The sequence below is a fragment of the Uloborus diversus genome, chromosome 5 (assembly GCF_026930045.1).
Source record: "Uloborus diversus isolate 005 chromosome 5, Udiv.v.3.1, whole genome shotgun sequence".
In the NCBI taxonomy this organism is placed as follows: domain Eukaryota; kingdom Metazoa; phylum Arthropoda; class Arachnida; order Araneae; family Uloboridae; genus Uloborus; species Uloborus diversus.
Genome location: NC_072735.1, coordinates 110,370,731 through 110,398,145, shown reverse-complemented (window position 1 = coordinate 110,398,145; position 27,415 = coordinate 110,370,731). Strand labels below are relative to the sequence as shown.

The 27,415-nt window shown below is 34.0% G+C and overlaps 1 protein-coding gene across 1 annotated transcript in view; it reads left to right on the top strand.

Annotated features, from left to right (window-relative positions):
• The first annotated feature begins 7,500 nt into the window (after positions 1 to 7,500).
• LOC129223078 (cytochrome P450 3A31-like) overlaps positions 7,501 to 27,415 on the top strand; it is a 23,443-nt gene continuing 3,528 nt past the window's right edge. The window contains exons 1-5 of the mRNA XM_054857644.1: positions 7,501 to 7,624; positions 10,819 to 10,915; positions 16,628 to 16,680; positions 21,939 to 22,035; positions 23,785 to 23,901. Coding sequence (XP_054713619.1) covers positions 7,545 to 7,624; positions 10,819 to 10,915; positions 16,628 to 16,680; positions 21,939 to 22,035; positions 23,785 to 23,901 — 444 coding nt within the window. The 5' untranslated portion in view covers positions 7,501 to 7,544. The remainder of the gene's footprint in view (positions 7,625 to 10,818; positions 10,916 to 16,627; positions 16,681 to 21,938; positions 22,036 to 23,784; positions 23,902 to 27,415) is intronic.

The following is a 27,415-nucleotide window of genomic DNA, read 5'->3' as shown; positions in this document are numbered from 1 at the left end:
TGGAATGTTCAATAATTTCTGCCTCTAAAAGCTTATTAATCTCCTTTTCAGCAAATTGCTTAGCTATTCGAGGTAATGGATATGGTTTAGTTGACAGAGGAAAGTCATGAAAAAGTTTAAATTCAGGTACAATAAAATCCGTAGAGCCAAGTGTTAAATAATTTTTTGAAAAAACTTCATAGTTGTCCATTAATAATTTTGTCATTTTATTTTTGTCATCCTCATTAAGGTGATCTAAGCAAAAATCATCAGGTGAAAGTTCCTTCTTTCTCAATTCCTTAATTTCCTGAATTGTCAAATTGTTTACTTGAGCGGTCAGAGAATCAGAAGGTTGTTCGAAGTCATTTTCAGAAATTTCCTGAACAGTACCTAAACCTTGATTCTTTTGAATGATAAAATCGGTGTCAGAATTGTTGTCAACAATGATGTACATTCCCTCAGCATTTTTGGCAGAATGCAGAGAAAAATTAATGCTACATTTATCCTGAATTTTACCTGGTGAAAAAAGCAATAAATTGGAATTTTTAAGTTCTTTAGGAATACACATTTTTACAATTTCAAAAGAATTTGGAGGAATTTTAACATTAAGAGCAGATTTCACTTTGAAATAATTAGTTGAAAATTCCTGAACATCATTAACAATGGTATCATTGGTTGCAGAAATAGCATTAGCCTGCTTGATTTGCTCATTAGGTGAAATAGTAATGAAGTCTAATTTAGTTTTGTCAGTTATTATTCTCTTATTTACAGTGTCGAGAATAATTTTGTTACGTTGAAAAAAATCATACCCCAAAATGAATTGATAATTAGCATTCCAAGAAAAATTTGTGGTGAAAAAAAGATTTGAAAACCACTTCCCCTGAATTTTGAATTTTAAATCCACAGCTGACCTACAATTTATGCTTTCATTATTTACGGTCTTAATTTTCACTCCCCTTGACACATAATTTAATTTTGAAACCTCCTTGATTTGTTCTAAAACAGAAAATTGACAAATTGAAATATTCGCACCAGTATCCATAAGTGCATAGCATTTAAAATCCCTAAAAGTAATTTCGATGATGGGTAAGGAATTTTCAGAATTAGTGCAGGACATTAGCACCCTATTATTTAAACTTTGTAATTCATTATCTTTTTGATGGTGATTATCAAAATTTTGTAAGGTTCCCATCTTCTGCACATTTTTCACATCATCCCTTGAAAAAATATCATTGATCTCATTTGACAAAAATTTATCTTGAAACAAATTTGGATCCTGCCATCCTACAGTCTCATTGACATGATTATGGGGTTCCGAATTCTGATGGCTAGCATAACCTCGAATACCCCCTACTAGTTTAAATTACCCTGGTTGGAGGAGTTGCGGTGGTACGGTTTGAAATTTCTTCCCCTTTGCCTATTGTGGTAACCCCTATGACCTGAGCGGTTCCTCTGGGAAAAATTGTTTTGATTGTGACCCCTGGAATTACCTGGAAAGTACCAACATTTAGTGGTCCAGTGATTACGGCCACAAATATGACATTGAATATTTTCAAAATTGGTTTGATTTTGTGAAGTTGATGGACCCTGATTAAAATTTTTATCTTGAAAATTATTTGTTCTATTCACCTGAAGAGAATTTACATCATAATTAAAAGTTGCAGCATTCTCATTTATTCCCTTTGAACTTTTTAAATTGTTAACAGACTCTGTCAAAATGGAAATTTTTCGATTAGTTTCCTCCTGGCTTTGTAACAAAACATTAATTTCCAGTTGGGGGTTACAGAAATTCCCAGAATTGTTAAGGGCATTTTCAACATGCTTCGCAATTTTAAGTGCCTGTTTGAAAGTGTTGGGACCCTGCTTCTGAACCTCAATTCTGATGTCGGGCCTTAGAGCATCAATAAATTTGGAAAATTTTGATTTATCCACTAAATCCAAAAGATCCTTCTCTGCGTTGTTATTTGGGTTTAAAAATCTATCAGCGGCTTTAACAACACATTCACTTAAATCCGTTACGGATTGCCCCTGCTTTTGTGATATACCCCAGAAATCCTTTTGGGCAGATTCAAAAGAAATTGTGTAAGAATATTTTCTCTTTAACTCTTGAGAAAGCTCGGAAAATGTAGCATCGGCATTTCTTTTTAAGATTTCGGAAATAAATTCCTGTGCTTTGTCTCGTAATCTCAATTTTAAGATTATTATTTTCTTTGCAGCTGACCATTTTTCGAGTTCAGCAATTTCACAAATGTTATCCAGAAATGCATGCACATTCTCGGAGTTTTCTCCAGAAAATGTTGGGATGAGGGGTAACAATGAATTTGCCATGATACAAATTTTTTAGTACTTATTCAAAATATATATGCAACTCAAAAAAAATATATATATATGCATTCATGAAAAAATTGACACAAATATTCAACCATAATAATATAAAATCATTTTGGCATTAAATTATCATATATATAATCCAGAGTGGTTTTCAATCATTGATTAAAATAAGTAAAATAACCCCAGTTCGCTCACACGGCACCATAAAATGTTAAATTGGTTATAAAAATGATCATAGTAGACTGAATATAAAGGATCATTTTTTTTTATATTAATGATGAAACTAATATTTTAAAGCGTTGTGTAAGAATAAATGCAAAAATCCCATATATTTACGTATAGTGGAAAATTATAAATCAACAATAAATTCATAAAAAAAACAACAATTCAATTTTTGTGAAAACTTACCATCATTCTTTTTATTTTAATTTGATATCATGTTTTTATCAAAATTATTAAACCAAATCACCAACAATAAAAAAACCACATCAAATAATATTATATGTATATATATATATATATTCAATTTGATCAATGCTTAAACCATACTTAAAATTGGATAATTCACTATGTACTTAGTTGATATTTTGGATAGCATCGAAATGCGACGATTTCTCTGCTCATTTGAATGCATTCAATATTTAACGGCTATTTCCTTTGTTTTTTTTTTTTATCGAATGAATTGGCTATGTATTGCTTTATCACTATTGAGACCTTTGAAGATCACATGCTTGGAGAAACTATTGTTGATCCACTGAAGATGAAGACAGGATTAAGTCGAAGCCCTTATAGGCTATTTGGTTGAGTGTTCGATAAATTTCTGGGAATGTTGATGAATCGGCAAGTTCGTTATTTCTGGAACAACATCAAGTGATATTGAACTTGTTAATTTTTGCGACTATAAGTAGTAATTGGCGTCTTGAAAAAAACTTGAAGATGTTTTGCAATTAATAAATTCCTTGGACTTTTAAAAATTGGCAGGTTCCATAATTTCTGCAGCAACATCAAGTGGGTATTGACTTGTTGATTTGCGACGAAGATCAAAAAATTTTACTTCTAAATACACAGTTTCTTGATTAGTATACTTGAACATTCATTAAAATACTTATAGTCCATATCTTACTCATGTTTTCAGATATCGAAGAAACTTGTATTTTTTCCTTTTCTGCGGCTGGAACAATACACACAGATTTCGGACCCGCATGATGCTGCTTTACCAGGAGTACTGCACTGGACTTTTTTGAAGATAAATCAGAATCACAAAAACGAAATGGCACAAGGACGCTGTGTCTCAATATCCAATCACATTGTTGCATTTAAAAAATGACAGCATAAGACTCCACCCTTATTTTTTCAAATTTAGGTGAACAATTTTGGCTCGTGTTGGTGCTGCCCTCTATCAGTACAAAATACCAATATTGTAAAAATCCCAAAAAATAAAAATGTTAAAGTCTGATTCTTTAACACATACCGTTTACTTTATTCCAATATCGTCCTTTTTTTTCGAGACATCGAATTTTGAAACCAGGGAGTCCTTTGCTGGACACCCTGTATTTAACAATATGTCTACGCTGTAATGAACGAAACCCCGATATTAAGAGCACGCAGAACTGCAGATTGATATAATTTTTTATTCCCTTTTTGTATTAAATTACAAAACAAATAAAGAGAGTAATTTCAAACGCATTAATATATTTTGTAACGAAAAATCGAGTAAAACGGTAACAGTACGGTTAAAAAACTGTTTGTTAAATTTTTAGATTATAAATAGTTTGTGTGATAGCACCATTTAGGGACAATATCTTTTTGTGTGAACGCTACTGTCCAACCACGGATTGCATGTAATTTTCAAATGTCCAGATAAGACGAATCTATGTGAATATGGGGGAAAAGAAAAAATTTGATGCGCGTATTCCGCTCATTTGATCGAGACTCTGCTTCTGCAAAATCTGACATCAGTAGAAAATAATAGATTGGTCCATTTCCGGCAGTAAAACGGATGTTTGTCTTTCCATAAAATCCGTGGTCAGACAGTAACAGGCAACGGAACATGGTTCCTATTTCAAATACTAATAAAAACTTAATGAAACAGTTTCAGCGTGGGAACATTGCATTTTTCTAATGAGTTCATCAATAATAATGCATTTCAAGCAAGTTCTTGTAGTCCCAAAGATTGGTAAACGAACTTGAACGATATTGGTGCTTGGCCCATAGACTATTAAGGATTAATGTAATTTTAATCAAGTTAAAAAGTATAAAATTAATATCATTTAAGAAAAACGAGAAAGATAACGTGAGATGTAAAATTTCTACTTACTGAAATCAGTTAATTCCAACCTTGGAGAAAAGTAACAAAAATCAATAGTTTAATGGGTCAAAAAATATTACAGTTAGACACCGGGTTATATACAGCCACAAATTACGTATTGAACTGCATACTTTTGCTTCTTTTGGGGGACGTTAGTTGCATACAAATTTATATAAATGGCTTTTAAAAAATATATATGTACACGGTTCAGTCCTTTTAATGTGTTTTTAGATTAATTTTTTAAACTGAAGGAACTAGTCATTTGGCACATATTTGTATAACTATATGCTAATAAGGCTAAATATTAGCATAAGGAAAGTAAAATGGGGCGATCCAAGGGAAGCCAATTCGTGGAAATGAATACTGCCACTTCCAGTTTTCAAAAAGAAAAAAAAAGATTCTGTCAGAGATCCTGATTCAGAGCATTTTTGTTTAGGACTCGTTTAGTAGGTCTGCGCATATTTTAGTTGCAACACTATAATATCATTATTTGGAATAGTTATTCGATTTTTCCCATATGAGTGTCTCTAAAGCTGTAAAAGTGTACCAATGAAAAACTAGATTTTCGAAAATAGTTGACCACAGGATAGAAATAATGACTTAAATGCGAAAGAAGAGAAAAAGCAGAAGTTGAAAGGACATTTTCTTCTTTAGAAATGAGGATAATTAATACAAAACACTTTATTTATGCTTAAAATACACCGCCAGCTCAGTTATTCCATCCGAGGACTGCAATTCGTGCTTTTTAGCACTCAACAGCCCGGAATAGGAATCACATGAGCTGGAGGCGAAAAATCTCTTAAGAGAGCCAAACAAACTGGTAGCTAATATAGAATCAGCGCAGACCAGAAGAGTGACCGAAGCAATGGTTCGGTTCAATTCGAGGATTGAAGGCAAGGCATGGTATATTCAGTAAATTACCGGCCCAATAGCCAGGGCTAAAGCAGAAATACATGAAATACACCGCCAGCTCGGTCATTTCCAGTCGAGGACTGCAGTTACGTGCTTATTAGCACTCATGGGCTACTAATAGGGCGGTGAATATACCATGCATTGCATTGCATTAGCTACCAGTTTGTTTGACTCTCTTGGATCTCTCTTAAGGGTATCTTGGATAATCTCTTAAGGGGATCTTGGATAATCTCTTAAGGGTATCAATGTATGATACCCTTAAGAGATTTTTCGCCTCCAGCTCATGTGATTCCTATTCCGGGTTGATGAGTGCTAAAAAGCACGAAACTGCAGTCCTCGGATGGAATAACTGAGCTGACAGTGTATTTTAAGTATTTCTGCCTTAGCCCTGGCTTTAGGGCGGTAACTTACTAAAAAATACTTTATTTATGGTTTTGAAAGTAATTTAATGTGCATACCATTTTCTGTTCGACTGACATTTATGATTTATGTTTATCGCTTTAATAATAAAGTGAAAAAATGGAAAGGCTGATTAATTTATATTCACGTGTAACAACTTTTCTTTAAAATTATTAGCATTACATACCTTTTTAATTTTTAGTACATACTTTAGGCAATTTTGGTGCATATTTGCATGCATATTTCAATGCTTTTCAGGCCATTTTACTCGTGTTCTAAGTATAATTTAAAAAGAATTCTTATCTCTTAAATTTAAGACTGTTTGTGGTTATAAGTTTGCAGATTATCCTTACAAAATTTCAGCCACTAAAAGATAGAATACCCAAAATACTATGCGAGAATACGGGATGTGAACAAATACTTCTCATTTTTACATATAGAAGTCGGATAGTTTCTCGAGGATAGACACTAACCAGAATTTTAGAGCCTACAAATGATGCCCCTCCCCCCCCTCCTTTTCCCCCAGAACACACTTTTTAACCGAATATGCCATCTTTTAAGTGAATATTTTACAAAAATTGATGAACTTAGCATTACTTTGAAGAGTAATAAACTGCTCATGCAAAAAAATACTTTCAAGATAAAAATACAATTTTGGAAATTTTGTTCGCGTTTGAATGATGTTGATTCTTTTATTCCAACAAGATAAAACAGTGGAAGAGGAATCAGTTGAAAAAGAAGAGACATTTAAATACAAAAATACTGAACATTGGAAAATTTTGAGTGAAGCTTCACAAATCAGTATTTTTTGAATATCAGCACAGAAAATACCATAGAATGAATTATATATATATATATATATATATATATATATATATATATATATATATATATATGTACGTACGTATATTATCAATGTATGATCTAATACTTAAATCACTATAAGAAAACGAAAGCTATAATTACAATCCTAGCTATATTCTCCCAAGCTATATTTATAATCCTAGCATAATAATCTATGTACATTGAAGGACTGTTGTGATCTAAAAATCCCCTCCAGGAGAAAACTCTGGCATCGTTAGTGTTTTTTTTTTTTTGACACTAGATTTTTTATTTTTACATTTTTTGATCACCCTGTGTAGACCTCAGAGGTGTAGCCAAACCTCACGTAAGACTTCAACGCATTTTTCGTTTCGAGTTGCTCGCATTTGTTTTCAGAACGTGTGTCTAATATCTATATATTTTTCTTTACTGATTTTGTAAAATGATGAGATAGAAAATTTGATTAATCACTTATCTCGAATCCGTATCGTGGAAAAATAACAGGTAATTAAAAGCAACAGTTAAAAAACTGTGGTGAAACAATTGTTTGTTGCTTGAATTTTTATCGCAAAAGTGACGTATTTATCTAACCGCTTCGAACACAGTGCTATGAAAACCATAATAGAAATGATATTGCGGATAAGGCTGTAAATTTGAGCTGCAGTTTATCTTTTCAAATGATAAGAGCAACTCTCCTAGATGTCAATATTCCCTTGAAATACCTTTTACTTGTTTAAAAAGCTTCCTAATCGTCTCTTCCTTGCTTAGTAAACGGATTGGTGCCATCAGAAACATGGAAGTAACTCAACTTTTGCTCGGGCCAATCCTCGCCCCATTTATCTTAGGATTAACTACATTATTTTTGCTCTATTGGTAAGCTAGAACTATTATTTATTATTATTTTTCTTTTCATGCTTCAGTTTTTTTTTTTTTTTTTTTTTGATATTTCTTTTTTTTTTTTTTTGTTAACAAAAGGATAAAAAACAGTTTTATAGGGACATGACTGCAAAAAAAGTTTTTTTTTTTTTGAATAAATACGTGCTTTTTTGTTGAGCATTAAAACAATTTACTGCATTTTACATACATTCCTACTCAATCCAGCTCTAAAAGTCTTTTTTTTTTTTTGGCCTTTCTTATTTCTCGATATTTAAATATTCTTCTAAAAAGAAAAACAAATCCTAAACAGAATTCCTTCAAAATATGTCTGAATATTTTACTCATACCATAGTGATTGCTGGAGAATAAATCCTTTTCTGTATGGGGGGGGAGAGAAAAGCTATTGGTTATTACTGATCGATACGCTAAAATAAGCTATAACCAGGGGCGCGCCGATGGGAGGTCGTGAAAGGTCACTGTGACCTATCCCGGCATATTTCCTCATTCGGCAAACACTGGCAATTTGGAAACTTTGAGGACAGTATTGCAAAATTGTAGTTTAAAAAAAAATTGATAATGATGCTGTCATCATCATCTATAGCACGACAGCGCCGGTCTGGGCCAAGATGCTGTACTCGAGTTTTATCATTCGGAAAATCCGGAGTTTCATTCGGCTAATTGAAGGTTTCCGCTCCTCCCAAAATTTTTAGCTCGTGGATCCCCTGGCTATAACGTGAAGTTGTAAATATCCTATTTTAAGTAAGAAGGGCCTCTAACTTTTAGAAATTCCTGTGAAACTGAATGAAATATCTACAAAACTAAAAACCCTTTAATATCTCACTTTCGATTGAACTTGAAGTTAGAAAATCCCATTTCTCTAACCCCATATGGCTCTAGATATACAAATACAAATACAAAAGTGACGACCAGCAACAGGCTCTGGGCCCAGCTAGACTGGTCCTAGTCAATTTACAATCTCCAGTGAAGATCGATGGCCCTCTTAAAACTATCTACTCCCTTGCTCATTACCACCGCTTCCGGTAAGCTGTTCCAAGGTTCCACTACCCTGCTGTAATAAAATTTTTCCTAATATCCATGTTAGCCTCAGATTTAAATAGCTTAAAACAATGACCCCTTGTCCTGTTTTCAGTGCTAAACTTCAGCCCCGTAACCTATAATCACCATAAGCCATAACCACGAAGTATATTTGATTATACGGAGCAAATGTCCAGTAATTAAAGCGTTAATGAGTTAAAATGGGTGCACCATTTAATTTAAAAGATATTAATTTTCGTACCCATGCACTTTTTTTTTTCTGAGCAATCACGATTGCTTATTGCTTTCATTTGACTGTTTTTGACGTTCCTTTGATTTTTCCCACCGCCACCCTCCGCACCATCACCGTCGGCGGGCTTCTCACGATGCTGCACCTCTAGCGAAAACCGTCTCCAGGTTTCGTCAATATCCTACACTTACACGCATACATACACGCACCTACACACATATACATATATACACCTATATACATACACCTACACAAATACACAAACACATACACACACACACCTACACGCTCACATACATACAACTATCCACACACTCATGCCTGCACACAGACACAAACACATATGCCTACACACACATACCCCCCATACACACATACACACAACTACCCACACACTCATGCCTGCACACAGACACAAACACAAATGCCTACACACACATACCCCCCACACACAAACACACGCTTACATATACACACACACACTCGTGATTGCGAAAAACATAATTTGAATTCAAGATGACAAAATTCAAATTATTATTATTTTTTTTTTTTTTGCCTGCCGTGTAAGAAAAGTACTGTCAGTTGGGATAAAAAGAAACATGAGGTCCATGGAAACAAACTCCATTATCACACATGTGGTAAATTTTCCCGCGAAGCTAAACTGTTTTTGAGTGAAGACTGGGTAATATAGAGAAAAGATTCTGAGAGTCTCACGTGTTTGCAAACGATTGTGTAGGCGTCATTAGTGTTTGAAGATGATACCGTGAAAAAGAACTTTTAGTAATCTTACATTTTCTGCCTGCAGGTCTACAAACGCGAAGCAACTGGTTTTAACTCGTTTTACCTGTAATGAGGAAAGTTACTAAGAACAGTTAGTCATGGATTTCAGCTTCTCAGTTGTTTTTAATGTGAAGTTTATGTGCTTTCATATACCCCATAAATCTCATACTTTGGGGTAGACGAAATTAACGGAGTTTTTCATTCTTCTACTTTTTTTTGGATGGTTAAATTTTGATGTAAATTACGCCTTTTTGTGCATTTTGCATCAATTCAGAGAACAGTTAAACTTTCCCGCGAATTTTCCTTCTTAAATGATGTTGCTTTCGATCTACGACCAACAGATTGTGTATTGTTCGTGTAAAACATTTTGTAAACTGATTGTTTATACTGCGATTACCTACCTAAATCAAACGCATGAGGGAAATGAATGGAGTGTTTCCATTTTCCCTCTAGTCATTGAGGTGAAAGGAAACATGATATCATTTTCAGGGCGCCCATATAGGGGGGCAAGGGGGGGCTCGAGCCCCCCCCCCCTTAGAAATTAGAACTTTCTTCTTGCTTTTAGTACTTTTTTCTTTGCAAAAATATAAAAATATTTCATCTCCAGGCATTAATGAATAAGTAATTAAAAATGTCAAATTTTAATGACTCTAATCTGTCCTGAAATCTGCCTCCATGGGGAAAATATCCTGTTAAACCATGGTTAAAATATCTGAGCCCCCCCCCCCCTTACAATTTCACATATGGGCGCCCATGTATCATTTGCTAAAAACCAGTCATAAAGTAAAAAGTTTTATACAGTTACTCTCAGAGAGTGTAGTGGAACACAATGAACAAATTTTATATTTCCCTTTATCCAAAATAAAGGGAAGTATCTAAAGTTAAAACATTGAAATTCTGTTTAGTTTTACCCTAATTGACCCTATACTTTTAAAAACTTCTTTTAGTTTTGAGAAACACTATGCAAATAGCGTCAGTTTAAGAAAGAATATCTTAAAGGATATTATCGCCGAGGTTACCTTTTATGAGACAAACTTCAAGGATGCTTCTATGTTTTCTAGGAATAAAGGCTCGACAAATTCTTTTAATCATTTTGTTTATTGTACGTTTTACTTTTATCTTACAGGCTATCTACGAGGAGACACAATTACTGGAAAGAAAGAGGAGTCATCTACGATAAGCCTATCCCTTTCTTTGGATCTCTCCTGAGAGCATTTACAAAGGTATTCACTCTTATACACCATTTTTTTATGACTACTCAATCGGTAAATGAGAAAATTAAATTTGTTGAAGTTAAGCTAAAAATTTTCTTTTAGTATTTATGTCATTTTCATTAGATATTTAACAGATAGTTAATGACTTATATTCCATTACATTCTATTTACTGCTCTGTAAAATTTCTAGTTCAAACAACCATGTTTTGTTTGTTACTATTAAAACATTACCCACCGTGTGCCTATACTTTTTTCATTTCGTAACATTGCACGAAGCTCATACACACACGTTTGTGCTTTTCGTTGAACTTTACTTTATGTCTGAATGCATACACTTACGCGTGCCTTTTTTTAGCCTACTGTCACGTAAAAATGAGAAAAAGATGGGAAAACCTGAGAAAAGGCTAAATACATCTTTAAAACATCGCTGAAAACAAACCAAAAAAGTCAAAATTAAGAAACAAATATCAAAAAAAAATTAAAAATTGGAAAGTAGAGTTTTGAGATGGGGGAAATGCGTGGTTGTCGGTCGGTTGGACTGTCTGCCTGACCTGATACCTTTTGAGTGAGTAGTCCGATTTGAACATTTCCTTTTTTTTTTCTTTTTGTTCAATAGGTCTCGGCAAGGACACTTCATTCCCATATTACACATCGAGTGATGGCAACAACAGTCATTTCCAAAGTCACAAATTGTATATGAAGTTTAAGAGAAGAGAATAATTTCAATAGATTGTACATTAACGAAAGTATAAAAACCATTTTCAACTCATTTTGTAATCTAGGAGTTATTTTTCTAAGAACTCTTTTTCTATGATAATTATTATCCACTATAATATTAAAATCTGTTCGCGTCCGTCTGTCTGTCTGTCTGTCTGAAGATCGATCTTCTCGAGAACCACTGCGCATCGGCAGTCAAACGAGATACCGATCAATTCGAAATTTTCCAAAGAAAACAATAGGACCAATCTCATAATTGTACGACTTTAATTAGCGGAGATATTAATTAAAACGTTAATTAACATAACGCTATTCAGGAATTTTTATTTCTTTCCTGTTGCCATTTTGCATATGGGTGAGCAAATAAAATTCTAATAATTGTGTCAAAAGAGATTTTTTTGGCTGCTGTCCAAATCTTAAAACAACGTTTCCATCTAGAATTTATTTTTAATTAGTTTAAAATTGGTTGCTCTATTCGGACATTTATCGTCTGTCCTTTCTTTTTTTTCACATTCAACGTTCTTAACTCTTTTCAGCATATGAAAAATGTTTCTTTAGTAATGTTAATTGATTGAAGTGTAAGTTTATCATTCACCGGCCTCATATTTGGGTACATTTAGGATGTGTGACTAATTATGTTTATTTTGTTGGACTTTTTTCCGTCACATGGGTGAGTTTTCGAATTGTAATAAATCTCTTTTTCCTTCCTGTTTCGATTTTTGCAATACAGTTTGTATCGTTAAAAGAACACGTTAAATTAAGATTGTTTGGATTTCTTTAAGTGAAACAGAGTTGAACAAAAAAGATTGTTTTTCAGGATTTTAACTAAAGCTTAATTGGAATCAGATGGCTTGATATTAAATTAATGCTTATTGGTATTTAATAAGTCTTGGTGCTTTAGTTTCTCGTAATCAACAAAAAAGTGAGTGTCATTTTATGTAAAAAGCTGATTGTAATTGTACATAAATATTTCAGATATATTCTATCAGATTTAATTCAGTTTAAAGTGAGCACATATTATAGTTGAGAATGCATATATTTTCATCTTTTGTGCTAATTGAAAATACTCATAACTTCTATTATTGATAAATATGATTAACGTTAAAGAGGTTTTTGCCAAAAATATGCTCTACTGGTGTTTTGCAAACCTTGCATTACGCATAATTATTTACTCCTTAGCGCTTTAGAAACTGATGTCAGAATAATACAAAAACATCAATTGAACAGCTCTTTCATTTTTTAAGTAGCCCGTGCAACGCCGGGCACGCAGGCTAGTCACATTAATAAATATTGTATGTGTTCAATTGTGACTAACTTCTAATTTTTAGCTCATATGTTTGGTTTAGAATGAATTTTCTCTCTCTCTCTCTCTTTCTCTGAAAACGTATCAATTAAACTGACCTTGGTGACTGGGGAGACTTATCTCAGTATCCGTCAATCTCGCTCGCGCGTATCAAACAACAGGCGCATACCGACCGAGAAATTGAAAAAAAAAAAAAAAACTTTTCTTCTTTGCAATCAGCTTCCCACCTGCAAAGCATCAAGATAAAACTTTTCTCCATTTTTGCGCTCTGAAACAATGGGTAAGAAAATAACATACGGATCACAGTAAAACAGTATCAACACTTTTATTTTCTTTGATAACGCAATCAGTTCCAAACATTTTCGTGCATTTTGGCGCGATGTGTGCTCTACATTATTGGGAATCGTTTACTTTTTCGATTTTACTTTATTTTATTTATTTATGTTGCACAGTACAGTCAATCAACATAAATAAAGAAAATATGATTGATGCATTTCCTTGATTTGATTGGTATTAGAATATACATTCCGTTTCTCACGATTATTGTTATTATTATTACTTTTAAGTTATGTTTCAAACATGAGGTATGAATCTTTTACGACAAATTCCTTGAATGATACCTTTCAAGAGCTGCGGTTTCCGCTACACCATTATACTCCGTACACGGAAAAGATGGACTGTCAGAAGGTTTGTCACAAATCCACCTATTTTTTGAGGGGGGGAGGGAGTAAAAAAGGTTATCCAACAATATTTGCATTCACCGTCTACTTTACATCAATTCGTTCTCGTCCAAGTCGAACACTTGATTGCGTTCGCCAAATGTCGTATTTCTTTGTTTTCATCTAGTCTACGTGTAGAACGCAATGAAAGCAGGATTCTAGATCTCGATACGTTCTTCATCAGGCGATTCGACCGCCGCGCCGCGAAGCTCTCTTTCAACTAATAAAAGCTTTAATCTGCGGAAGTCGAATTATCAAGTGAATACGGGCGTAACAAGTGAGCTTCTAAATTTGTTTTTGACTCAGTTGACTTAGTGAAAGATTCTTAGTAAGCTGGCGAATGAGTAAAAAGCAAAAGAATTAATCCGATTTTAAAGTCAGAAAAAGCCTTAAATTTGGATTTTTTTTTATTCAACTTTTATTTAATTTGAAACACGAAGTACTTTTTAATGGAGGAAAACGAGCTGATGTGTGCATCACATGACTTTCTTTTACACCACTTTAATGTTATTTCCCTATTATTGCAATTTTAATGGGATTCTCTCTCTAACTCTTTAAATATCACAAACAATGGCCACATTGAAACCAGATTTAAAAAAAAATATTTAAAAAAAAACTCGCCAAATTTGTTGCCAAGTTGGCGACAAAGCTTGGTGACCAAAAGACTGGCGATATATCGCCAAGTGTCCGCCAAATTATAACACCACTTGAGTTTGCATCGAAATTAACAATGAATTCCCCCCAAAAAGGTGCAAAAGACCCCTTTAGAAACACCCGAATGCAACCAAAAAAAAAAGGTGCACAACTAGACCCCACTAGGAGAGTCTAGGTACAAAATTTCAACTTTCTAGGACATACCGTTCTTGAGTTACGCGACATACATACACACATACGCACATACTTACGTACATACAGACGTCACGAGGAAACTCGTTTTGATTAACTCGGGAAACTTCAAAATGGATATTTCGGGTGTCTATACGTTCTGTGGTACATATGTACGTGCGGTCGGGTCGAGAAAAAAAACTCAACATTCATTTGGGGGTGAGCAAAATGGAAATTAAGGCCGATTTTGGAATAAAAATTTTTTCGTGTATACAATACTTCCTTTTTTGTAAAAGGAAGAAAAAACCTGGAATAATTAATTTATTCAAAGAAGGGTTTAAAATTCCTTCACTATATCTCCATATTATAAGAGAGATCTGTAGATTCCACGTGTATAGCATTCTGTTTCTTTAACAATTCTGATTCCCAAGAATTTTTATTCTACACACTCTTATAATCACTTTTTACTTCCTTTTGCAAAAAAGGAAGTATTGTATTCGCGAAAAAAATTTCACTCAAAAATCGACATTAATTTCCATTTTACTCACCCCTGAATGAATGTTCAGTTTATTTTTCAACCCGACCACATGTGGATATATGCCTAGGAACGAACAGACACCCGAAATATCCATTTTGACGATCCCCGAGTTAATTACAACGAGTTTTCTCGTGACGTCTGTATGTACGTATGTATGCACGTATGTGTGTATGTATGTCGCATAACTCAAGAACGGAATGTCCTAGAAAGTTGAAATTTGGTACTTAGACTTCTAGTGGGGTCTAGTTGTGCACCTCTCTTTTTGGTTGCATTCGGATGCCCCAAAGGGGGTATCTTGCCCCTTTTTTTGGGGGGGGGGGGGAATCATTGTTAATTTCGATGTAAACTCAAGTAGTGTTATAATTTGGCGGACACTTGGCGATATATCGCCACTCTTTTGGTCGCCTTGGCGACAAATTTGGAGATTTAAAAAAAAATTAATCTGGTTTTAATTTGGCCACTGTTGGTGATATTTAGAGAGTAAACTATTGAATCACATTAAAACTGCCAATAATGAGAAAATGACGTTAAATTGGAGTAAAAGGAAGTCATGTGATGCACACGTCAGCTCGTTTCCCCGCAGGAGAGCGATTTTTTTTTTTTTTTTTGGTGTGCCATGACTTTCGTTATTATTCATCGCACATCATAAAGAGGAATTGCAGTTGGAGAGAAATATCAGAGGGAACGTTATTCTTTTTTACTTCCTTTTACAAAAAAGGAAGTATTGTATTCGCGAAAAAAATTTCACTCAAAAATCGGCCTTAATTTCCATTTTTCTCACCCCCAAATGAATGTTGAGTTTTTTTTTTTTTTTTTTTTTTTTTTCGACCCGACCACACGTGGAAATATGCCTAGGAACGTAAAGACACCCGAAACATCAATTTTGACGACCCACGAGTTAATTACAACGAATTTTCTCGTTACGTCCGTATTTACGTATGTATGTGCGTATGTATCTCGCATAACTCAAAAACGGTATGTCCTAGAAAGTTGAAATTTGGTACGTAGACTCCTAGTGGGGGTCTAGATGTGCACCTCCCCTTTTGGTTGCATTTGGGTGCTTCTAAAGGGGTCTTTTGCCCCTTTTTCGGGGGAAATCATTGTTAATTTCAACGCAAACTCAAGTTGTGTTATAATTTGTCGGACACTTGGCGATATATCGCCAGTCTTTTGGTCGCCAACTTGGCGACAAATTTGGCGTAAATTTTTTTTTTAAATCTGGTTTCAAATTTGCCACTGTTGGTGATATTTAGAGAGTAAACAATTGAATCACATTAAAATTGCCAATAATGAGGAAATGACATTAAATTGGAGTAAAAGGAAGTCATGTGATGTTTTCTAGAGTAGATGTCATGGTTGACAGATGTTTGTTACGCCTAAAAAAAGACCAGTTTTGATTACTTAGCCTGCTTGAATTTAAAAATATGACATTTTTTTAAGGTGCTTTGAAACCAATTTACATTAAATTTGCATTATTTTACAATGTTAAACCAACTATTTCGAGAAACGGCATTCCCCCTGAGCCTAAACACTGTTCATAAGTAAGGCTTGCTGTGGGATTTTTAAAAGGTAAAACTCAATCTTCAATCATGAAATAATTTTGGTGTCCATTTTTTCAGCCAGCCCAAGATGTTGAATATGAAAGATATAAGAAATATGGACGAATATATGGGTAAGTTCACTAATTATGACGATAATATTTTTAAAAGGTCTATGATGAATGTCTTTATTACACAATATTTCTTTTAGTAATTATGATTAACGAAAATAAAACATTAGTATTATCTAGTGTATATGTCTATTTTAATAAACAAACTATATAATGTATCATTTTATTTATCCACAATATGGGACTATAAATGTTATTTTTAGCTGCAAACTTTTTGCATTACATGTTCATTTTGTTGAGTTTTCAGTCAACATCTCTACGACTTGGTTATCTAGTTTCTGTCGTAAAAAAATCGGCCAAAGCAAACAGCTCACTTAGAATTAAAATTCAGTCAGATAAAAAACTATAGTAAATTTCGTAAAGGAAAATTCCTAGCAAATTGAGAGTTGGGCTGCATTCGAATTTCAGTATAAATTAAATTTAATGCCCTACAGAAGAAAAAATTGACTTGCGTAATTTAGCCACGGTACTTAATTTAGCCTAATTTAACATTAGTGAAGAATGGTTTGTATCAAGCTATTCTATGAATAAAAGATGTAACTATTTCTGCAGATGGTGTTTGCCTATGAAAGAATTGGTAAGAAAAGTAGCTGGGACAAATGCTGTGAAAAGCCAAAAATGTTTGAACATTTTGGATCGTTATAGCAGTTTCTCTACCGTTTTGTGATCGTTACAAGCGTTTCAAAATACATTAACGGAAGAGGGCTCACAGTTGGGACCATTTAAAAGGGTCGCTAAAACCGGGGTGATTGTTATATCCCTTATTCGCTATACCAGGCTCCGGCTGTATAACTAAAACGATCACAAAGAATTAGAATTAAAGTATTTTTATTTGTTAAAAAAATTGTTATCGAGTAACAAGCGTGTTTCAACAATGAAACTCGAGTCACGGCATGATAATTTGATAATATGTTTTGGTAATGTTTAACATGCAGGGAAAGGCTTTATCGTGACAAGGCTGAACTCGATCCAATAACTTAACTGTTTTACTGGTAAGACAGTGTCATTTCAGGGGGATGAAGAAACGAAAAAATGGTCCGACCGGAGTTTAGGGTTAATTAACTGGAGTGAGGGTTACCATTTCAACTATCAAAATATTATCAAACAGGCAATGGCTTCGTTCAAATGTAGAGGAAATTTTCACACATCATACCTTGACGGGCGACTTTCTAGATTAAAATATGTATGACTTTCAGAATTAATAAACTCATAACAGAGAAACAAATGTTCATGCATTCACTTGACCTTCTTTCATCACTTTCACAGCGTTGTAAGCTCATAACATTTCTACATTGAAAAAAATAAGTTTCTTGTAACCCCAAAACACGTGTATGAAATAAATTTCCGATATCATCTTATAATAAAACTTTTTCTTTTTTCTTACAACTTTTCGGTACTTTATTTGAAGAAAACTACAAAAGGTTCTAATTTTGTTTTACTAAAACACATTTCGGGTAATAATAAAATAGTGCTATATTATTCTCTAATAAATATCACCGAACATTCCGTAATTTCTGTTGACTAGTGTGTGCTTGCGATTTTCCGAGCAAGCTACCGGATTATAGTTTTACTGATTGTGCAGTTGCATTTCAGATGCATTCTTCTTTATATATGTTACGGCCAAAGCCCGAAATTGGCCAGTTCGCGAATTGGCTATCCAATTCGCGAACTGGCCAACACTGCTGAAAACTTACCAGCCAATTTTCTTCATTTCGGGCTTTGGCCGGCCATTTCGCGAAGTGGCTATGGACGATCGGCCAGAGTACGAAGAGAGAAATTAAGAGCAGCTTGTATTACATTGTTATAAATGCAGCATTTGAAAATAAGTACTTCTGTGTGTTGTTTCATTTTTTAAGTACAGTTGTTTCAGAAACGAGTTCAAATGTAAAAGATACCTCTGTGTTAAAAATGAGCTTATTTTTTGTATTAAAGCCATTATAGATATTATTCAGTGACAGGACATGATGTAACCACGTGATAGCGTAAAGAAGATTACATTTGTTTCCTTCAAATGAACGAATTACTTATATCTTTACTAATAATAAAGCTGAAAGTCTCTCTGTCAGTCAGGATCTCTCTCTCTCTCTGTCCGGATCTCTGTCTGTCAGGATCTCTGACGCGCATAGCGCCTAGACCGTTCGCCCGATTTTCATGAAATTTGGCACAAAGTTAGTTTGTAGCATGAGGGTGTGCACCTCGAAGAGATTTTTCGAAAATTCGATGCGGTTCTTTTTCTATTTTAATTTTAAGAACAAAATCATCATAAGATGGACGAGTAAATTATGAAATTATCATAACGTGGAACCGCAACATGGGCACAAGCCAATTGGCGAGATACGAAATTATCATAACGTGGAACCGTAACATGGGTACAAGCCAATTGGCGAGAAAATTCACCATACATTATTTGTAAATATACAGGCGAACCAAAAGACCTTTTAATTTTTCTGTTACGGACAAAGCCGTGCGGGTACCGCTAGTTTTAAATAAATGCGTTGTGTAAAATGCGCGCCTTTGAATTAAGGACGATTCTCAGTCTTTTCTGCTTCATGGACCTAATTTTAACCCGAGAGAGATCGCGCACCTGACAGTGACAAAAGAGATCGCGCGGGGTGACCGAGTTACCCCAATCAGTTTTATCTAAAATTTTCTATAAATCATCATTTTCTATCTTTTCATAATCTGCAAGTTTGCGTTTGCACGCCAGTATTCAGAGCGTAAAGCAATATAAATGCAAAAAGAGAGCTACAAAACGCAAAACTACGCTGCCTAGAATGAGAAATTTCGAAGCAGTAAGAGTCACGTGGGAGGAGTTAGTTACTCCTTTAACACGTGAGTTCTAAAAAGTAATTGTTTCGCTCGCAGAAAGAAAAGAAAAGTAAAAATAACTCTTCAGCTACCAAGGGGACTGTTAGGTAGGAGGATACTGAGAGGGTGATTAACTACAGATAAATATTTACCCTGCTACAGTAGTTTGGATATGAATGGGGTGACTGTGTGCCCCGCGCGATCTCTCTCGGGTTAAAAACAGTGGATCACATTGTACCAAAAAATGTTGCTTAAAAAATGTTTTATTAAATTATTTTGCAAAGCCTCAATGATAAGGGCTCCTTAAAACAAATATAAAGAAAAAAAAAGTTTTGTTAATATTATTTAAAGACATTTCTTTAATGCCGCTTTTGTCGAAAATCCCGTGCAAAATGTCATCATTAATATTTCATACATACGTGTCATTATATTGATTTTAATTTACTCCTAGTATTGTTTTTTCCTTTGTAATACAGTTCGTATTTTTATGAATTAATATTTCGGAAGAGAAAGCAATCTGGAGTATTTAGCATATGAATACATTTATTAATTCCTAAATGGAAACAAGTCTATATCATTCTTGTAATAAGTCACTGCCAAAACTTGTGTTGCCGACCATTAAGTTGCTATATTTGGATTCTTATCACTACTTTATAGCTATTTTTTAGTCATACTTGATTTTGACTTGAATATTTTCTCTAAGATGTGGTTTTGTAGACATTTTTGAGAAGTTTCTAGAAGAAATAGAAACTAATGATCATCCATCTGCCGTTATGGAGGTAAGGGTGATGGTAGAGGGATATTAAATAGAATTCTGAGGAAGGGGAGCACACAGTAATTTCCGTATTTGCCAAAAAGTTTGTTTAGGGACGAAAATTATATTTAAAATTTATGTCACAAAGACTGAAATGTTGAGAATCACGACCTTAGGCTAAACTTCAGCTGGGACCTGTCAAGTATTATGCAAGCAGAAAGGGGAGACCAAGGGCTGCTTATTTTCTCTGACAAGAGGAGAGGGGTCACAAAAGTTCTGAGGTAAGCATTAAATAACGAAGCAGCTCAGTGCAACGATAAAAAACGCAGGGAAAGAGCATCCTGTGACGTACAGAATGTAATAAAATCTTATGCAAGCAAAAGCGAAAGGGGTTATAGCGTATGTTTATTTTTTCTCACAAGAGGGAGGGGGAGTTACAAAGTGACCCAATAATGCTTACACAATACTTGAATGATCCTTATTAGCTATCGCATATAAGTTCAACTGAAAGTATTCATATATAGAAGTATAGATACGAGAAATACATACTCATAGCTCAGTTAAAGAACTAACGGGAAGAAAAACGAGGTCGAAGTTTTGAATAACTATTGGCAGGACCCTCCAAGCCCGACGAGATGCCATCATGTCAGCTTAGTCGGAAACTAGGGAACCGATTTGACTGGTTTTAGGGGGGGGGGGGAAGCGGGCCAGGTGACGAAACTGACAGAGGGCTCGATTTGACTCTCGGCGGCCCTGGGGCACCCTCTTTTACAGTTTTTACCCCTTGCATGCCACGTTGTCACATTGAAAGCGACAGATGTGTCGTCTACCTGTCAATCTAAAATTACCATAATCATTTCGGGCTTTGGCCGAGAATTCCTGGCCACTTCGAGAAATGGCCAGCCAAAGTAGAAAATACAATATTAATACGGAAGTTGCAACCTATTAAATGTTCATATTTTGACTATTGGATATTGTTAATTGATCCTCAAAACTAAAAAATTCACCATCGCCGAATTTTAAAACACCGTGATTGATTTTTAATGAATTTTTAAAAATCCACGCGCAAAAGTGCGGTTTTCTGAAACGTCACGAGCTTACGTCACAAGGCACTAATGCGAGCAACCTTCCGCCGAAGATCCCTTGTTTCCGCTACGGACATTTTAATCGCGCTGATATTTTTATTTTTTGGAAATTCAAAAATCCTTTTAAACACACTATGGAGGCCGGATTCGTTAAAGCACAATCTAATAATCTTCCTCAAGTAACATCAATGATGGTATTCGAATATTTCCGAGAGGATGAGAGGTTTATTCCAGAAACGCAAGGAGTTAAATGCGAAGAGGTAAGCCTTACGTTTCGTCTTCGAAGCCAACTGCACGTCCTTCGGATATTTTCCATTTCATATGTTATCCCGCTTAAGACGTCATTTTCTGCAGGTCGGTAAAAGTTGTTATACCGGTAATATTAAAATACTAGAAAGTCGCCCGTCAAGGTACGACGGGTGAAAATTGCTTCTACATTTGAACGAAGTCATTGCCTGTTTGGTGGTATTTTGATACTTGAAATTGTATCCCTAACTTCAGTGGATTAACCCTAAACTCCAGCAGGTAGTGTTCATTGTTGACCATTTTCTCGTTTCTTCATTCCCCTGAAATGACACTGTCTTACTCTATAAATATTTGTTTCCCGTATTTAGGCATTTCGAAGGAACTCGGCCCGTTATATCAGTTGCAGAACCAGCTTTGCTGAAGAACATAATGGTTAAAGACTTTGCAACTTTTACACAACGAAGAGTAAGTATCTATTTAATCCATTGTAATGAAAGGACAAAACACAACAAGTGAGGGTAGTCGACAGCACACAAATGAGTCACAAAAACCTACATCTGTTCTAAAAGTTGTGAGGGTGAGCGGGAATTACTCTAGCATGTATCTCTCGTCTTTCCTTGCCGATTGATTTAAACTGCAACGTTCATGTCACGTGATCACGCATATTTTAGTCACTGCCAAAATTGGGAGGGAAATAATGTAGCTTCAACCAAAAGTCTATGATTTAATTTATGCTTTTGTGAAGAATATGCGTATAAAAGATTTTGAATTTAAACAATTTTTTGTACAATTTTAAAGAGGTTGAAAAAACTGAATGATAGCGCTTACGGGGAAATTTAAGGCAAATATACATCCTATAGTTAAAGGTAGATTTGCTTCAAACAAACTTTGTTGGAAAAAGCTCTTGTTGGAACATGCATAGAAAACATCTTTTTGGTTTGAACAATTTTTCGTTAATTTTTGAACAGTGATTCTTAACATTAGCGCCTACAGGGAAACTGAAGGTCAGTATAGATCCCGTACTTAAAAAAAGGCGGAATTGCTACATGCAAACTTTTTTTGAAAAAGCTCGTGATGAAGATTATGCATGGAAAAGATTTTTCTCACTAAGCTAGTTTAAGAGTATATTTTGAACAATTTAAAAACTTTTAGCATTTACGACTATGCAACGAAACTCTTTTTGGCACAAAAAATTTAAAAAGAAATGTGCAGATTCTGAATCTACTCTATATTTTTGGTTTCAAGAAATAGAAGAAAAGTTATTAATGAAATCAGAGGACCATAATTCGTTAAGTTAACAGTGACTCAAGTTAGAGATAAAAATGACTGAATCAAAATGAAATACATTCAAAGCAGAAATGTTTTTACGAGTACTGTGGAGTCTGTTTCCGATTCTTAAAATTTTAGGGCCTCCGACTCCTGTATCCCAAAATCAGCCGGCTCCGACTCTACAACTCCTGCTCCGAAGAAGTTCCGGTTTGTACAGGGAAATAATGACTGTTGAGATGATTTATTTTTTTATTTTGAATCTAAAGTTGCCATTAATAAATTTTACTTTCGCCACCGGGGATTCAAAGTGCTCAGAAAGAAGGATCTATGCAAAATGTTTTGACGAAAATTAGTTATTTAAATGGACCTTTTATTACTTATTTATTTTTGTTTCCTGACGTAGACTTTTTTTTAATTTTTGGCAACGGGGTAAACCTCAGACGTTTTATTTTTAAGTAAAAGATACAACAAACGATACAACAAACGATATATATATATATATATATATATATATATATATATATATATATATATATATATATATATATAATTTTAAAATTATTTTTTTTAAGTATTTTTTCTATATTATTATCTTTTCCTTTTTGAAAATCATTAAAAAAAATTTCCCGAAAAAAAATTTATAGACTGCATTGTTTGAAAGGTGTTACTACTTTATTTTTCAGTTTATTTATTTTTTATGTATCTATATTATCAGATGAGAGATTCATATTATGTTTTTAGAAATCAAGTGTAAATGGGTAAGAGGAATGTTTGACATAATTTGCATTAATAACCAACAAAGAGAATATAGACCAGATGTGAGAAAGCCGATGTTGGTATACGGGAAAGTAGGCTCGTTCAGTTTTGTGCAGAATTTCTAGTTATATGTTACTAATCATTCACATCCAATTAAAAATAAAATGACAGACACCTTCTTTTCTTTAGAGTTTCCAAATTGGGGATCCACTTTTCGACAAAATGGTTTCTTCCCTCACAGGAGAAGATTGGAAAAGAGTGCGCACAGTTATCACTCCCACATTCACAACAGGAAAAATAAAGAGGGTAACAGTTTTTTTTATATATATACAATTGCATATATTGTGAGTTTTAGAACGCTAAATGCATCCTCATTAATTTATTAGTTTTTACATTATGTATGTGTGAATGGACGGGAAAGAGATCCAATAACCGATTAAAATTGCATCACGCGTTTCGGGCGGCATAGGAGAATGCACGTGAAGAAACTCGTGTTTCATCTTTTGAGATGACTTTTGATTCTTATTTTGATGAAATAATATGAACGGCACTGAGACATTCAAGTCAATGTATGATTTTAACTACAAATTAGAAGTCTTGGGGGCCTCCGTGGCTGTGTGGTAGCAAGCTCCGCTTTGTATGCCGAAAGTCGTGGATACGATTCCTACCGGTGCCATAGGTGCTATTTCCTTCTCTTATATACAGTGCTGGCGAAATTATTAGACTGAAGAGTTTTTATTTATTTATTTTTTTTTTTTTTGTTTTTGTTCACTATTTGTACTAAAATACTATTTATTTTACTGTTAAAGTACAGTACATACTACATACTGTACCAGGGGCGGCAAATAGGGGGAGCAAGAGGGGGCGTTTGCACCCCCAAATATTTTGCGCAGAATATTAAGAAATCAGGAAATTCAATTTACCTAACGCGCAAATCAGTGATCATATGCAATAGGAAGTTAAAAAAAAAAAAAAATCTGCAGATGATCTTTAGTAAAAGTTGATGAAACTCGAGACCTGTCCAGCCACGAGCAAGTGTTTTTCGCTATTTGGATAAAAACTTTGAAATTCATGAATCATTTCCAGAACTTTCATAATAAAAAAATAGATGGAGGATAAATTTGTTTCAACTAAAGAAGAAATTTCCTCATATGGTTTATATGCCTCATACTTGTAAGTGCAGTGTTAAGATGATGCTTCTGCTTCTAATGTGAAAGGGCAGTGCAGTGTGACTGGCCCGATTTTTACGAGAAGTTTCTTGGTATTTTGAGTTCATTGTTGCGCTCATATTTTAAATATACGTTCAATTAGTGAGTGAACATTGATTCCTCCTGTTAAGAAGCATATTTAGCAGTTCAATACATAGTATACTTTCATGGAAACTTCTTACAAAAGACACGCTATTTTTGAAAAATATTCGTGCATCAACAAATACTTTTGCTGGATGAGGTACAAAATGGTCTTCAAAAGTTAAAGCTAGAACTCTTGATCGAGCTCCTATTAAGAGCTTCTTGTTAATTTGGATTCATTGGACATATTAAAAAATAAATAAATAAAAAAGTGACAAAAATCCACATGATGATGCAAAGTCAAATGATTGACTCAATATTTTGTATCAAATAATAGATTCATTCAGTTATGAAATTAACACAAGATTTAGTGATAAATCTAAGTTCAATATTATATGTGCAGGTTATTGAACAAGATAAATAAAATATTTCAGTTACACGTAAAAGTTGTTGAACGAAGCAAAAAGAATTGTTTTGCGAAGAGCCAGTGTACTTCAGTGATGAAAAATGAAGACTAGAGCACAAATTTTAAACTTGCATGGTTTTTTTTAAAGAGAAAATTTTAAAGATGCGTTTTCTAACATGACTTTGTAGCTTCAATTATTTTTTCACCGATTCCAATCAACTCAGCTAACTGTGAATGATCATTTTCGTGTCTCAGAAGGTTAGAGATTTTTTTTTTTTTTTTTGGTGCATGATGGGACAAGCGAGACTTTCATCTTCAGCTATACTGCCAAGAGCATGCGCTGGATATTGACGGAATATAGTACCAAGATTTCCTTTTCTTCTGGATTCCAAAAATCGTGCATTAAAAATGTACTTTAGAAACGGTAGTATCAAGATCTTTTCTGTTATAGCTGACTATAAAATAAATTAAAAGTGTGGATATTAAAATTTGAATTTCTTTAATGACCTTACTTAAAAAAAATGTACTCGCATTTTATTCCACACTGAGAAAATTCCTATTTAAAAAACTCGACCCCCCAAATGAAATGTTGAAATGCCGCCCCTGTACTGTACACAGATCATTACGTTATTTAGCATAATTTAATGTTGGCAGGTGGCAGCACTGTCTGCTTTGTTTATGTTTTTTGTTTATCTAACTACCAGGAACATCAATCAGCTTAATCAGTTCACTAGTTATTTTCGTTACTGTGTTCTATTATATTTAAAGTTAGTTTTCGGTAATTAGTGAGTATGTGTATGAGAGTATATATAATAGTGAGTATAAACAATATTTTACCTCTTTTTTTAAAAAGTGTTAAGAAATAGTGTAAACCTTGTGAAAAGTATGCAAAAGACTTAAAATGCTCATCAAGAACAAGGAAATGCATACTAAATATTAGATAATTATTTCACTGTTCGTTAAGTGTCTATAGTTATGTAACAATAATTTGCTTTAAACAGTCTTTAGTCTAATAATATTGGCCAGCACTGTAATACTTTATGAAAATATTGTTGTATTGTGTTGTAAATATTTACTGTGTTTGCTCAGAGGCGAAGGCGCTTTGTTCACTGTCCTCTATCTTCTGGTATAAAAATAAAAAGTCATTGGCTAAAGATAAACTTTTCGAACATGATCGATTAGAAAAGAAATAAAAATTAAGATCCTCAGTCCTTTTTGTTTATCATTCGTATTGGCACTTCCTTAATTCAAAGCAAGCATAAATTAGTGACCATTCGTTTCTAGAAGCTATATACCATCTCCACAGTAATAGACCACCAAGACAAGTGAGTGAGGTATGTGGGACTCCTTTTCAGATCAAACTGTTTTTGGAGCCTTATACAAATGTTTTGAAACAAAAATAAAAAATAAATAAAGTGATTCAGTTATTTTATCTTAGACTTTATAAGTAAATAAAAGTTCATTATTTTGCAAAATAATGCTTTAAAAATTCTTGCCGATCATGTTTCGTTAACAAAACAGATGGGTATCTCACTTACCTCATACAACGGAATAAGTGGGCCACCCACCTTTTATTTGAATTTTAAAGCAGCTTGTCTAGGAAAAAAAGAGTAAATGTGTCTTACTTGATAAAATGAATAAATTTTTAGCATGAAATATCTTTTATTAATGCAACCATACATGTGATATTTTCTGATAGTTAAATCTGTTTGTTAGAAAATTATAAACAAAACAAAACAATAACGTGTAAATTTATTGAAGGTCTGTAGGCACACATTCTGCTTTTATAAGTAAAGCATTGTTGAATTAACATAATACACTGGTTAAGATCGATTTTGGTAAATAAGCACACAGTTATAGGCGGGTAATCCATTAACCTCAGTGACCCACTTCCCCTACCAACCCAATATAAATAAATAGATAACCTTACATAGTTTTAAATAATCAAGACATGCGTTGTAAGCGTAATCAGCAGCTTCCTATGGGGCCAGGGGTCATGAGTACGGTGAAACCTCAATTTTACGTTTCTCAATGTCGGGTTAAACAAAACAAGTAAAATACCTGAAGCTGTCAAATATGGGGAATCGTTGAAAGTAAAATCAAATAGAAAAAAAAATAAAGGATA